Here is a 13,015-nt window from a genome sequence, read left to right as displayed (position 1 = left end):
CTTAGAGCAGCACTGTAAATAGTAGTATAATATAAAAATAACAATAAAATAACCTTAAGATTGTCAATTTACGACGTTACTGAGTAGTCTAACCAAAATCGGCATTAGTTTTCAAATCAACTGATTAAATTGCTGAAAAAATGGTAAGATGTGAATCATTTGAATGGACAAAAATTAAATAAGTTCTTTCAGTCAGTGACATTACATACGGATTTAGGTAACATCAAAATAGAACTCTTTTGCGAGTCCTGTCCAAAAGCCAGTGAAAACTTTCTGGCTCTTTGTGCTAGTGACTACTACAATGGCTGCCTGTTCCATAGAAATATCAAGGGCTTTATAGTACAAACCGGAGATCCAAGTGGCACGGGAAAGGGAGGTTCCTCTATTTGGGGAAGAAAATTTGAAGATGAATTCAAAGAACAACTGAAAGTAAGTGAAACAGTTCGAAAAAAAGATAGATGAATGTATGATGAGATTACTGATTCACGTGTAGATTGTTAGGCCAAAGAGAAAAAAAGTAGATTTTGAAAGTATACTTAACCTTCAATCTAAATCTCTTTGAACTTTCACATATTAATGTATTTATTGAGTTCATTCAATTTTTTTCTGTGTTTTTAGAACGTTTTTAAGTATATTTCGTAAGTAAGTTATACTTACTAAATTTCAATATTTGAATGTAGGTACCGCCAAGTAGTTATTGACGAACATTTTTAAATAAAAAAATGGGCAGAAAAATTTGATGTTTTTTTTGTAGCACAACACAAAGGGAATCGTTTCCATGGCAAACAATGGGCCAAATACCAATGGCAGCCAATTTTTCTTCTCCTATGCACCCCAACCACATTTAGACCTCAAATATACAGTGTTTGGAAAGTGAGTAGATTTTACTAAAAAAAAAAATCTCAGTGAGCAAAATTCATTTTTCAGAGTTATCGATGGCTTAGATACACTCGATGAGCTGGAAAAAGTGCCTGTCAACCCAAAAAACTTCAGACCTTTGAATGATATCAGGATAAACAGTGTTACAATACATGCCAACCCTTTAGCAGGATGATTCGACATACTTTCTTTCAGCTAGAGCATTCCTTCCAGGGACTGAATTGTTCATTCAAAGTGACTGATCTATACAGATGTCCGACCTCATCGACACGGAATTTTGTTGTAAATTCATAAAAAGGCGGGTTGTGAATTAAACGATTTGAAATTGGACGATTTTATTTCTTACCAGAGTATAATATATATAATTCTTTAAATATATACTTGAGAATAGTGATTACCAATGTAATTTTTTCAAAAAACATGCACTTATGAGTTTGTAATGAACTCAGTTAAAATTAAAGTTTGATTAAAAATTGTTAGAACATGTTGACAATGAAACTACATTTCTTTATGAAAAATGTCGATTGATGCCTGCTGTAAAACTTAATATGATATCCAAAACATACAAACACATGGCCTGTTAAAACTAGGTGAAATCACTCATTTTCAAAAAGACAATCTGTAAACTTTGACAATATAACATTTGATAACATAAATTACATTGCTTTTTTTAACAGAATCGATTACAACCTAAAATATATTCATTTCTTTATTGTATAAAGAATAACTATAAATATGACACATCATAGTTGTCAATGAATAAGAGTAAAAAGGATCTGTTTTTACATAGTTTATTTTTCAATTCCATCATTACCTCAATAGGCAACAATATAGTTATCACTTAAGCACAAGTACTAGAAGGCAATAAATAGTTTTAAACATTGAAAATTTTGTGTGCAATTAGGAGGCTGTACTTTTACCGCCTAATATGTTCATTCCCGGCACCTAAAAATGTGTAATTGCTTATGCTCGATAACAAAATAAATACTTCATAACTCCATTGGAGTCATGAAGTTGACGAAGAGAACTGTAACCTAGTAACTTAAATCAATTAACCTAAAAAATAGGACATACTTCAACAGCATAAGCATTAAATAAAAAAAGTTCTCCAAATATAGATACAACCACTGGAAAACAAAATCTTTGACCGAGACGATTCCTAAAACTTTCATTTTTTTCTCTGATTTAAAAACTTAATGTTCAGACTTTTTTTTTAAATACATGAAAAAATTAAAAATGTTTGTCTACTATGTCGAAAAAGTAGCGGAAATTGGTCAATGAAACGCAAAATATATAATATTACTCCAAATTTACTTTATTGCCAAATCTGTTTTTCCGTTAATCAGCTGTCGCGCCCATACGAACGACAACTCTCAGAAGTTGAGAAACGAGGTGTTACCTTTTAACGTGTGATTCCTAACACGGTTGCAGATTGCAGCTTCAACCAGATAAATTATCTCGAGAAAAATATCTGGTCGAGGAAGGAATCGAACCCACGGTCTTCCGATCGTGAGTCGGGCGCACTACCACCGCAGCCAATTCCACAACAACCCAATCATCGAAAGACTTTTTAATTAATTTTTTGGAATGGACTTCAGTGCTAGCTGCGAATTCCCTCTCTCAAACGCCGCATAACGGTCAGATGATATTCTTTACGTACTGTCTCACCTTCTGGCAAGAATTTCGAGTGCACAACTCCGCGGTAATTGAGAAAAAATTGTTAACATCATCTTCGTTTCTTTCTTCTGAGCTCAAACCCTGAGCTGGACCCAATTGCGCCTGAATAGGAAGCAGTGGCCAATAAAGAAAGAAGAAGAACACTGCGTAAGTATAGAGGACAGTTGTGCCAATCTAGCAACGAAAATAATTTCGACAATTCCTTCCTGGTACTTTTTTGACAGAATGTAGATCTTGGATGGATTTTGGAAAAGTTCACACTCATATAAAAGAAATAAATCATTACACCACTACTATTACTTGGTGATCTGTACAGGACGTTTTGGTGTAGATATCTTTGTTAGCTTCGAAATATTCAAAGATTGATTGATTTTTGGTATTAGATAAAATTTTTTGTAAGTGTACATGGGCACTACAAGCTACAAATCAGTGACAATTGTATAGCAATATTGACTGCTTTCAGCAAAGCCGTAACACATTATCATGAATAGCTGCTTCAGAAACCGCTACAGTGTACTATAAAAATACAAAGTTAACGGGAAGAAAAGCCACGTCAAGACATAATATTCACTAATCCACAGATGAAAAGATGCTAACATGCATGCAAATTCTAGAGTGTCGTTCAAAAACCAAGGAACATTTCTTATTAGCCAAACGGACTGTAGCGCAACATACAAAGCTCTGTGGAAAGTACCGAAGGCGATGAATTCAAAGGTTCTTCTGAAAGAAAATATTCGCCCAATTTTGCTCCAGTCTTAAATTCCGAAGGAAAATCATTAAGACGCTCTCAGAGCGGTGCCTGTGCGATAATTAGGAACAATAAAAAAATACTAGAAACTAATTTAACGACTCTGATTATGTAAGGTAATGGTTCGTGTAGATGCATATAACAACAATAACAGCCATAGGAATTATTCTAACACATCTCATGATTACGCTAACTTGATAAGTGAAACGCGCGTCCAGAGACATTATTTTTGTTCTGGTGTGAGAACTGTTTTCAACAGATGGTGTGCGAATGTTTCTAGATTACCATTTTCTTCAGAATCCTACGCTGTGACGTCACCTGATCTATTTATGCCATGCGGCTGCTGTTCCTAACCACATTCAAGTTCACTTTGCTTTTCACAAAGATTAACTTTCAACCAGCGAACAAACCGTCTTTCGCTATTACATTAGGTGCGTTTTGTTGCTTTGATTCTTCCCACCAAAAAAATTATTTACTATACCTGCTCTATATTTCTTAAGAGGGTTGAACGTTCGAATTATAAAACCTATATGTCGCCCATACAGATGTCCGACAATATCCACTGATGCGATTAATAGATGGTTGGTGTTACCTGCATTTACCAAGTTGGGTATAAATCCTAGTCAATTATAACTGAATATATGAATTTAACTGGAGTTTTTCTCAACACCAAACTGTTATTTTCAACACCTCGACACGTGTTTCGATCACCAAGTGAACATCTTCAAGAGGAAGATGTTTTTCTAAAACTGTATTAGTCCACTCAAACAATAACCCTACATTTTTTCAATTTAAATCGCAAAAACTGGGCCAAACTTCACCAAATAGACCTTCGAACCTCTTTTCTTCTGTATTCGAACTAAAACAATGTCTGAGTCTATAGAGACGGCTAGAATTCAATTAGTCTATCAATAGAATCAACTATCATTGTGGAAGATGGAAGAATATGTTTTGCAAGTCTGCAGGTTGGAATAAAATATTAGTTCATTGCAGGAAAAATTATTTTCACGTCAAAATATGCTTTCCAAAGTATTTTTAACAAATTCACCTCATTTAGCTCTGGGTAACATTAACAAAGCACTGACAGAGTGCACGATTTCAGAGCAACTTTGCTAAACTATGCAGACTTGCAAACTAACCTAAAAACTTCTCAGTTAGGAAATCTCCTTCTGCAAAATGAGAGGCTCTATCCGGTAGGTCGTATCCGGAGAGCAGCAGCTCTTAACGCATGTGTACACTAGGACAGTTCCGAAATCTAACCTGGCAGAGTGAATCGGGTCGGTGATTAATGTCAATTTGGAAATGATGGTGGGAAGGATCTGGAACTCAAAAACGACCTCTCCTCGGCAATATTGACACTCTTTTGGCTGACTTGTCAGGGGGCGGGTGAGCAAAGGGGGGAATTCTCTGCTGTACCTGAAAGTGTATTTATCATTAGGTCATGATGGTCGTTTTTGGCACCTCATTCGACGGGTAGCTTTTGACATTTCACAATAATTATTCACTGTGATGAGTCACTATGATGCAGTGCTACTCCAAGGCAAAATTGTACGAAAATGACAGGTGAAAATGTATGCTTTTCGCTATAATTGTATAGCATCAACGGTCGCCAACACTGTCATCAGAATAATTGACAAGTGACAGCTTCCCGCATGTTGCAGAGATGGAATAAAGCGATTAGCGCATGCGCAGACAATCCATCGTATGTGAATATTTCGAAGTGGTTATTACAAATATACAGATTTGATTACTATTTGCATTAATATTAATTGAAAATTCTGCTTTCACTAATCTAGCTTCAGCTTATATTATGTATGAAATCAAATGACAACACAAAGTATCCTAAAACAAATATCAAGAAGGGTGAGGTGAACTACCAATTACCATTCACAAATATTTATTTGAAATTCGTCTTTTCTCACTGGATTTATTTTTCTTTTAGCGTCAGCGGTTTTCAACATATTTGACAGATCTCAAAATTAAGTGCTCTGTGATCGACGTGATGGTGATCTATGACTTCTATGACAGACGGAAACGCCTGTCATAATGAGACGGACGACAGAGATAGACAGATTACTCGACTATCGAAGGACGAAGTGATTGAAATTTGTAAATATATAACCGTGGCCTCGTTCGAATCAATGACGTAATGCAAAACCAAATGAAGTCAAAATGTATGGTTTTCGCCATATGTGGTATGCATGTACGAAAAAATATAGAATTGTATAGCAATTCGTACAACTGTATAGCCAGGAGCAGCCCTGCTCTGATGTCCAATGGACTTACTCTGTTAAATGTCATTCAAGCCTTCAAATGGACAATAGAGATACATCCGTCAACAAGTGATTCAATCAAATGAGTCTATCGATATTATTTGTAATAGAAAATAGATTTAAACGAATATATCGATTGGATATGAAAGCTTAACAAAATATCCAAGTATGAGAATGTTGTGGCTTCCCTAATGAATTCGTTTGTCAGGCACGTTTATTCTACAGACATGAGAACAAAATGTTATTCGGGCTTATAAGCGAGTTTTTCCGTTTTGAATGACTTTTTGAAATGCTCACCTCAAAATGGGCCAGCCGTTCGCTTGGATCTTCGACACGAAGTTATGTCCCATCTTGTCGCCGTGGGCCGGATTGCCTTCCTCATACATCTCGAAGTCGTGGCCTACTGCGCCTTCCCCATCCGGACTGGTCTGCTCGACGGTCTCCTCGTTTTCACGATACTCCAGCAGAAGTTCTTTGACGTGTTCTACGCTGGTGGCGTAGCAATAGTTATTGTCTTCGACTTCAAAATTCATAATAAGTGAGTACGAGGCGAACTGGATGAGCGATGCCCGGCGATGGTCCGACAGGCAGATGTCAGGTGGTAAAGGGGTCACTTCCTGTAGCAGAGCCGGGATGTCGTGTTGGGGGTAGGTGGGGGTGTCGATGATTATCGCCTCGCCCTCATTGCCTTCGATTTCGGCCGTCGCTGCGGGGGAGTAAATCCTACCGACTGCGCCACCTATGAACAAAAAAGACTATGTTTTCGGAGAAACACAGGGTGGCCTATTGGAAACAGTCCAGCAAAGTTGACAACCTCAAATAAAGAAAATCCTCGTAAATTTTGTTTTCGGGGCGACATATTTACACATTCATTTCATGACTGTAACTTCAACTCTTCAATTTTTTAAAATGGAAAGGGGTATGTTATGATACATCTTTTGAAGGGCATTAAATTTGCTTCAAAGTGGCTTTTCGTTTTTAAAATCTGGGCTACGCGCAAGCAAGTAATTGAATCACAAATGTTTTACTGAACGATGTATTTACAAATTGTTTTCAAACTAAGAAATATCAGTCGTCAACTCGACTTTTCCTTCAGTAAAGTACTTGATGTGAATACTTCATTTCTGTGTTTTTTTACACGCTTTATATTAGCTTCACCTGTATGTATGTTTGTTTGTAACTCTCAAGCTCGGGATCTGTATTGTTTTAAGCTTATTAAAAAAAATATTTTCAACTTTTTAGTTTGATGTTTTTTCAAAGCGTGTTTTTTAGTTTTTAAAACTATATTTATCTTCAACTTTTTAGTTCGATAATCTTTAACAGCGCGTTTTTTTAGTTTTTTTAAACTATATTTATTTCAATTCGATAAAAAATGGTTTAGTCTATTACGAGAAGGGTGGAAATTATTGAATTGTTTCTTACAAACAATCAATGTTCAAAAGAAACGGAAACTTATTCAATGAAAGGTATGCAGGAGACACGTAAATCACGAATAAATTCTAAAATTACTAGCCAAATTTCACGTCGTTTACATTACTTTGCCGACTTATTTCGGATGAACAAATCGATCACGCATGTATAAAGATTCATTGACAGCATTGTATTAGCACACAATTAGAATAATTTGTAACAACGTTAGCCTAGTGTCATTCAATGTAATTGTCATTCTGTGGTTGACAAGAATATGAATTCTGCGTTCCAAGCTATGACAGTTTGGAGTTTTACTTTAACCTCACATCGGTTGCACAATTTTAAACAGTTTTCGTACAATGACGATAACGAAATGAGATAATGAAGACATAATGTAACTACAAACAAAAATGAGTGCAATAACCAAAACCTCGGTGGACCAAGAGGTGAGCCTTTTCAGTCAAATCAAGTACCAACACCTGGTGGCTGGAATGTCTGGAGGGGTAACTTCGACCATCATTCTGCATCCCCTCGATGTGATCAAAATCAGATTCGCGGTCAACGACGGAAGACTACAATCTACGCCGAAATATAACGGTATAGCCAACGCTTTCGCGACAATATACCGTCAGGAAGGCTTCAAGGGTTTGTACAGGGGAGTGACTCCAAACGTTTGGGGAGCAGGATCCTCGTGGGGCCTTTACTTCTTATTCTACAACACCTTGAAAACGTGGCGGCAGGACGGAGACAGTGACAAGCAGTTGGGGGCCGGTGCGCATCTTCTGACAGCGTCAGGAGCAGGTTTGATTACACTCCTCATCACAAACCCAATCTGGGTAGTGAAGACGCGGCTGTGCCTGCAGTTCAGTGGCCCCGTTCAGCTCTATGACGGTATGGTAGACTGTCTAGTGAAAATTTACAAACTGGATGGAGTTCGGGGTTACTACAAGGGACTTGTACCAGGGATTTTCGGAGTCTCTCATGGGGCTATTCAGTTCATGGTCTATGAAGAGCTGAAGAAGCTCTACAGCTCTTACTATAACCAACCATTGAGTTCGAAATTGGGCACTGTTGAGTACCTGACCTTTGCAGCTACTTCGAAGTTGGTGGCGGCAGCAATGACATATCCCTATCAAGTGGTAAGGGCAAGACTGCAGAATCAGCATTACTCGTATGACGGAGCCTGGCACTGCGTTAACCAGACGGCGAGGTACGAGGGATGGAGAGGGTTCTACAAGGGCTTGGGCACGAATTTGATCAGAGTTACTCCTGCGACAATGATAACCTTCGTAACTTATGAGAACGTTTCTCATGCTTTGCTCCAATACAAATGATTTTGTAGGAGCTGGGTTAGCAACTGACATTTTGATTTTTGTTGATTTCTCAAAAGTTGATCATATTGAAGTAGCACCTTTCTTGTTGTTGCTGGTAAGAGAAGTTCCTTTGATTGTTACTGGAGCTCTGGGTTAGTTTTTCCTGTTAAAAAGAGTATGGCGCTTGTGTAACAAAATCTTTCATTACTTTTTTGTTCCACTGAAATTGAATACTGTGGTAAAATATCAAGAAAGATAATTGAGTTTTCAGAAAATCTTCAACATTGTTTTATTTATATTGATTGTGATTCAGAAGTGCTCGAAAAATATTTATTCATTGATTGTCTATAATTTTTTACAGAATAATTTGTTCCAAGTAACACCTTTTTGTAACTCAAACTAGTCATTCCAAATAAAACTATTATTATATATTTGTTTTTGTTTTCCACTGTGTTCTTGTAATTTAAACTTCCTTATGTGTAAACATTTCTTTTTTCTGCTTCATTTACATCACTGGGATCCGCAGCATATTAAATGGTGATGAACCACTACTATATACCCTCTAATGTCTATTTTTAATTAAAAAAAAATAGCTCCTTTTGAGAATACTCTTTATAAGCAAACTCTACAAGGATGAAACAGCACACCTTTAGCAAATCTTTAGTTACATCCAATTGTTCAGAAAAACAGTATAAGAGTAAGGTTTATTGGTCAACAACAAACAAGACGCATGTTGTGGTTGTTAGAAATTGTTGATTTTCAGTCATCTCTGTATTGAACTGCCATTTAATTTTTAGTGTGCCCTGTAGACATGTTTAGATGTTGATATTGGTTTTGATGATGCACTTGTCAATTTTAATGAATAAAAGTCATTAAGCAACTTAATTTTCCTCTTTCGATTACGAACGTATTCAACTATATAAAAATAGTTGAACCGTTGCTACAAAAAGTTCAGCAGTGGTTGCAATGAAAGTACATACGTAATTTGAATAAATAATAACTGCTATTACTATTCTCATACCATCGCGTTTACAACGGGTGCTCCACAAGGATCACACTTGGAACCACTGTTGTTTAACCTTTTCATCATCGATTAAATGCGACTTCATTGATTCCAGTGGCGCATTTGCTTTTTCAGCTGCAGGAAAACCCGGAAAAACCTGCAGCACCACATCATCTGAAGATCTTGATCTAACAATGTCCTCTCTCTCATAAAACAAAATGTAGGGTGTCTCCAGAGGCTCCAATAAATTCAATGCATCGCCAGAACACTTCGTGACACGACTATCGTCAAACTTAAACCAGTCCGTTTCTTCTTTGACCAAGGATAGATTGAATAAATTGATAGATTGAATCAATAATCCTGAATTTTTAAAACTAGATAATTGAATTTAGTTTGCAATGATGAAATTGGCAATTAGGATAGATTTTAAAAGTGAGTAAAATGAGGTTTCAGGTAAAACTTGTATTCATTATTTTCCAGTTTAATGAGTTGTTCCTCAAAAGGTAAATATTTTATGTAATTAATCTATCAGTAGAAATTTGTCAGGTAGTAATAGCCATTACGATTCAAATTACTATAAAAGCAAAATCATTTGTTCAGTCAGTATAGAGACCCCTGTATAGCAAAACACGTGTCGGGGTTTTGTAAACTGTCAAGCGAAATGTTTTTTGAATATGTTATCGCGACATCTGATAATACAGACCTTGTGCTCCCTCATTCGCATTTCTGTCGTCTACAGTCATGCTTTCAAAGCAGGATTGAAGTGAGTCTTCTAAGGAACAACTTTCATCGTCCTCATCAGAAACCTTTTCAAGGTTGCTAACAACATTCCCGTTCTCTTCTTCGACATTAGCCATATTATCGTCCCAATCGTCTGCACCGCTACACCAATCAGTAGGGCTATTCTTTGAGACGCTAGTCACTTTCTTGGGGGGATCTTCGAGCTTTTTCGGGGTTTGAACTCTGATGCACAACCAACTGAAAAAGACATGAAGTGAGTGTTGTCTTACATATGCTAACGGTTAAATTCTCACCTTTCGCTTGAACCCCAACAATTTGGGTTGATGCAGGCAAATACATAAAATGTTCGATGATATACAGAGCCCCTTAAAGGAACATATAGTTGAATCACCAAAGGTCTTGGGAGTTGGCATAGGGGACAAATTGGCGGATCCAATTTAAAGTTGGTTGGATAATCCTGAAAAAAAGTTATATTTTATATGTTTGTTGATTTATTATTCAAGTTTGCATATTCACAATTGAGAATTGTATCAATTTATCAACATTTCCCAACTATATATCATCGGGGGTGTAACTCAGTGGTAGAGTGTCTGCTTCGCATGCTGAAAGTCCTGGGTTCAAATCCCAGCTCCTCCAACTTTTTTTTATTTTCTCCAAGTAATTTAAAAATAAACACTATGTATGTAAACTACAAAAATTAATACTCACTGGTACTCCTCCAATTTTGCTAAAAGTAAAGTGCAATATGTGTTTAAATTCATCTGTTAGAGGTACATCATCAAACCCAAGAAGTACCCGGATGGTACGCGTTGCCATTTTTTATTTACTACTCGGAACTCAGAATATATAAAATCAACTGATCAGTGGTATAAAAAATAAGTTAATCACATATACATTTATAAAAACATAAAGCATGCATAAGTGCTAAATGTGATCTCTAGGACTCTAGGTAGGGGTTATTGACTTTACAGTTGCTGAACAAACCAATAGGCAGAAAAGCGGTTTAGTATTTTGACAATGATTTACAGTGCGTTCCACTAAGCATTCAGAACGATCACTCCCATGAGCGTTCATGTAAACATTACAAATGTCGAGGTTGAAAAACTGAAGTAGAAGTGTTAAGGAAGTTAAGTAGGTCTTAACAATAAGTTTCAATAATTGCATACTAACTTTATTTTTATAAAAAAGGAGTGTTTTCATTTTTTATATATAATGACAGTGAAGTTACTGAACAAATTGAATTTGAGTGTAATCAAGATGTCTTTTAAGGCAATTGATATTTGTTGATGCGTCGCAATAGTACTCCACAGACTAATTCATCTGGTTCACGATAAGAGTCGAATGCCACTTTACAAAATCATAATCGTGAAAACCGAAAACTTATGCCACCTGAGCATGTCATTCATCGTTATTCATATGAGAAATTCAAAAGTTATTTCAGGAACATAATTTTTCATTACATGGATTTTGAAAATATCATGTCTAATGAACCTTTTTGCTGAAGTACGACAAATCACTCACTAGCAGCGCTAGTAGTTCGGTAGGGACAAAACTGCCTAATCCTCATATAAAAATATGGTAAAGTACAATTAAAAAAGAATGTTTTTAATAGAAGAAAATATTCCTGGAGCAAAACTAAAATTTGCAACTGTAAAGGATCACAATGTTGTAGCATTAAAACGTTGGCTTGCATGCCGTAATTTAAAAGTAACTGAAAAAAAAAAGAATTAATAGACAATTGAATAGAACTGGCCGATACTTGATGAAAATCCATATTTAAAAAACTAATAAATAGAGTTTATTCTATGATTTTCAGTTATGCTTGAAGAAGCTATTGTATAGCGAAACACGTATCGCGGTTTTTGTAAAACCCTTATAGTGTAAATCATAGAATAAACTCTATTTATTAGTTTTTTAATTAATGGACAGGTTAGTATACAGACTCAGGTACCACTATCCTTGAAGGGGCATAAGCCTATAGCAGGACCCCACACAACACTATACACATTCCCAATATTTTGTAAATATTCTTAAAAACCAACAAACATTTTTGACTTTCGATTTGAGACTCTAGTAAATGAGTAGCGGTAGATTCAAACTGTAATAAAAGAAATTTAAAATAATTATGAATTTCAGATTTATTTCCAAGTGAAATATGAATCAAATATAGATGGTAATAAATTAAATTTAATTAAATATAATGAATGAATTTAATTTAATAAACGATTGAGGTTATAAGTCATTTTAATCAATGGTAATTAACTGTGAAAAATTTACTATTCACTTCATATTTAGAGCATACATATCAATAGATATTTATTTATTTTTCGCACTGTTGAATCCTCTTTCCTCGAAGCATGTATCCATTTCGTACATCTAACCTCGTTAATATGAGGTTTTATAAATGGTATAAAAAACACGTTTTCTTCCGGAAATCGATTATCCAACATACAATTAACAAAACAGCAATGCTCTGTTGGCATTATACTAGCACATAATAATTGTTTATATCAGGTTTATATTTTTAAATAATAAACTAATATTACGTAAATAACACTGTTTTACATGCGAATCGTTTACGTTTGTCCCTACTACTAGTGCTGCCTCTCGTGACACGTTCGCTGTACTATTTCAGGAAAAAGCTCCATTTACTGCATACCTAGATTATAGGCACTCTAAATTTATGCTACTCTTAAATTTACTTCATCATATGTACGTAATTATTCCATTGATAAATTGTGAGATCGAATAATGGAATAAGTTAAGAAATTAGAAACGAATTACGAATGACAGATAACATTTATGTCACATTTCAAAATGTGCGCCGAAATATTCTCAACGTCTATTTTGAATCGTCTCTTCAGATTGGTCGTTGTCAACATGCCGTGAGAGAAAGTAATAAACATCATGGGTGACGTTTTTGCCGCGACCAAAACGACCGCGCACGGTCGCTATGTGGAACACTTCCATA

The 13,015-nt window shown here is 35.8% G+C and overlaps 3 protein-coding genes and 1 non-coding gene across 4 annotated transcripts; 3 read left to right on the top strand and 1 right to left on the bottom strand.

Moving 5' to 3' along the window:
- LOC111513168 (peptidyl-prolyl cis-trans isomerase-like 3) lies at positions 1-1,207 on the top strand. Its single transcript, XM_023169334.2, has 4 exons — positions 1-143; positions 193-429; positions 755-873; positions 928-1,207. Exons 1-4 carry the CDS (start codon positions 141-143, stop codon positions 1,052-1,054), a joined length of 486 nt encoding a protein of 161 aa, XP_023025102.2. The 5' UTR covers positions 1-140; the 3' UTR covers positions 1,055-1,207.
- A 3,080-nt stretch (positions 1,208-4,287) lies between these two features.
- trus (programmed cell death 2 like trus) lies at positions 4,288-11,024 on the bottom strand. The gene is made up of 5 exons (XM_074177542.1): positions 10,753-11,024; positions 10,338-10,501; positions 10,007-10,281; positions 5,875-6,316; positions 4,288-4,720 (listed from the first exon to the last, which is right to left on the bottom strand). Exons 1-5 carry the CDS (start codon positions 10,858-10,860, stop codon positions 4,459-4,461), a joined length of 1,251 nt encoding a protein of 416 aa, XP_074033643.1. The 5' UTR covers positions 10,861-11,024; the 3' UTR covers positions 4,288-4,458.
- Positions 7,268-8,729, top strand: LOC111513167 (solute carrier family 25 member 32). Its single transcript, XM_023169333.2, has one exon. It carries the CDS (start codon positions 7,398-7,400, stop codon positions 8,319-8,321), a length of 924 nt encoding a protein of 307 aa, XP_023025101.2. The 5' UTR covers positions 7,268-7,397; the 3' UTR covers positions 8,322-8,729.
- Positions 10,609-10,680, top strand: TRNAA-CGC (transfer RNA alanine (anticodon CGC)). Its single transcript has one exon. It is a non-coding gene; the product is annotated as a tRNA-Ala (tRNA).
- Positions 11,025-13,015: the final 1,991 nt, after the last annotated feature.

This window comes from Leptinotarsa decemlineata, unplaced genomic scaffold (genome assembly GCF_025532065.1).
Source record: "Leptinotarsa decemlineata unplaced genomic scaffold, Ldec_3_MD MMD2_tig00002974_RagTag_RagTag, whole genome shotgun sequence".
Lineage (NCBI taxonomy): Eukaryota > Metazoa > Arthropoda > Insecta > Coleoptera > Chrysomelidae > Leptinotarsa > Leptinotarsa decemlineata.
Note: the sequence above shows the minus strand (reverse complement) of the source record. Positions and strands in the feature narration are given on the sequence as shown.

What these genes read in the sequence shown, in the direction of transcription:
- trus (XM_074177542.1), bottom strand. Translation starts at nt 10,860, where the DNA reads ATGGCAACGCGTACCATCCGGGTACTTCTTGGGTTTGATGATGTACCT. An exon ending in GCAAAATTGGAGGAGTACCA is followed by an intron (nt 10,502 to 10,752) that starts GTGAGTATTAAT and finishes ACTTTTTTTCAG; the next exon opens with GATTATCCAACCAACTTTAA. An exon ending in TGCGAATGAGGGAGCACAAG is followed by an intron (nt 6,317 to 10,006) that starts GTCTGTATTATC and finishes TTTTGTTCATAG; the next exon opens with GTGGCGCAGTCGGTAGGATT.
- LOC111513167 (XM_023169333.2), top strand. Translation starts at nt 7,398, where the DNA reads ATGAGTGCAATAACCAAAACCTCGGTGGACCAAGAGGTGAGCCTTTTC.
- LOC111513168 (XM_023169334.2), top strand. An exon ending in AATTCAAAGAACAACTGAAA is followed by an intron (nt 430 to 754) that starts GTAAGTGAAACA and finishes TTTTTTTTGTAG; the next exon opens with CACAACACAAAGGGAATCGT. An exon ending in AAATATACAGTGTTTGGAAA is followed by an intron (nt 874 to 927) that starts GTGAGTAGATTT and finishes TTCATTTTTCAG; the next exon opens with AGTTATCGATGGCTTAGATA.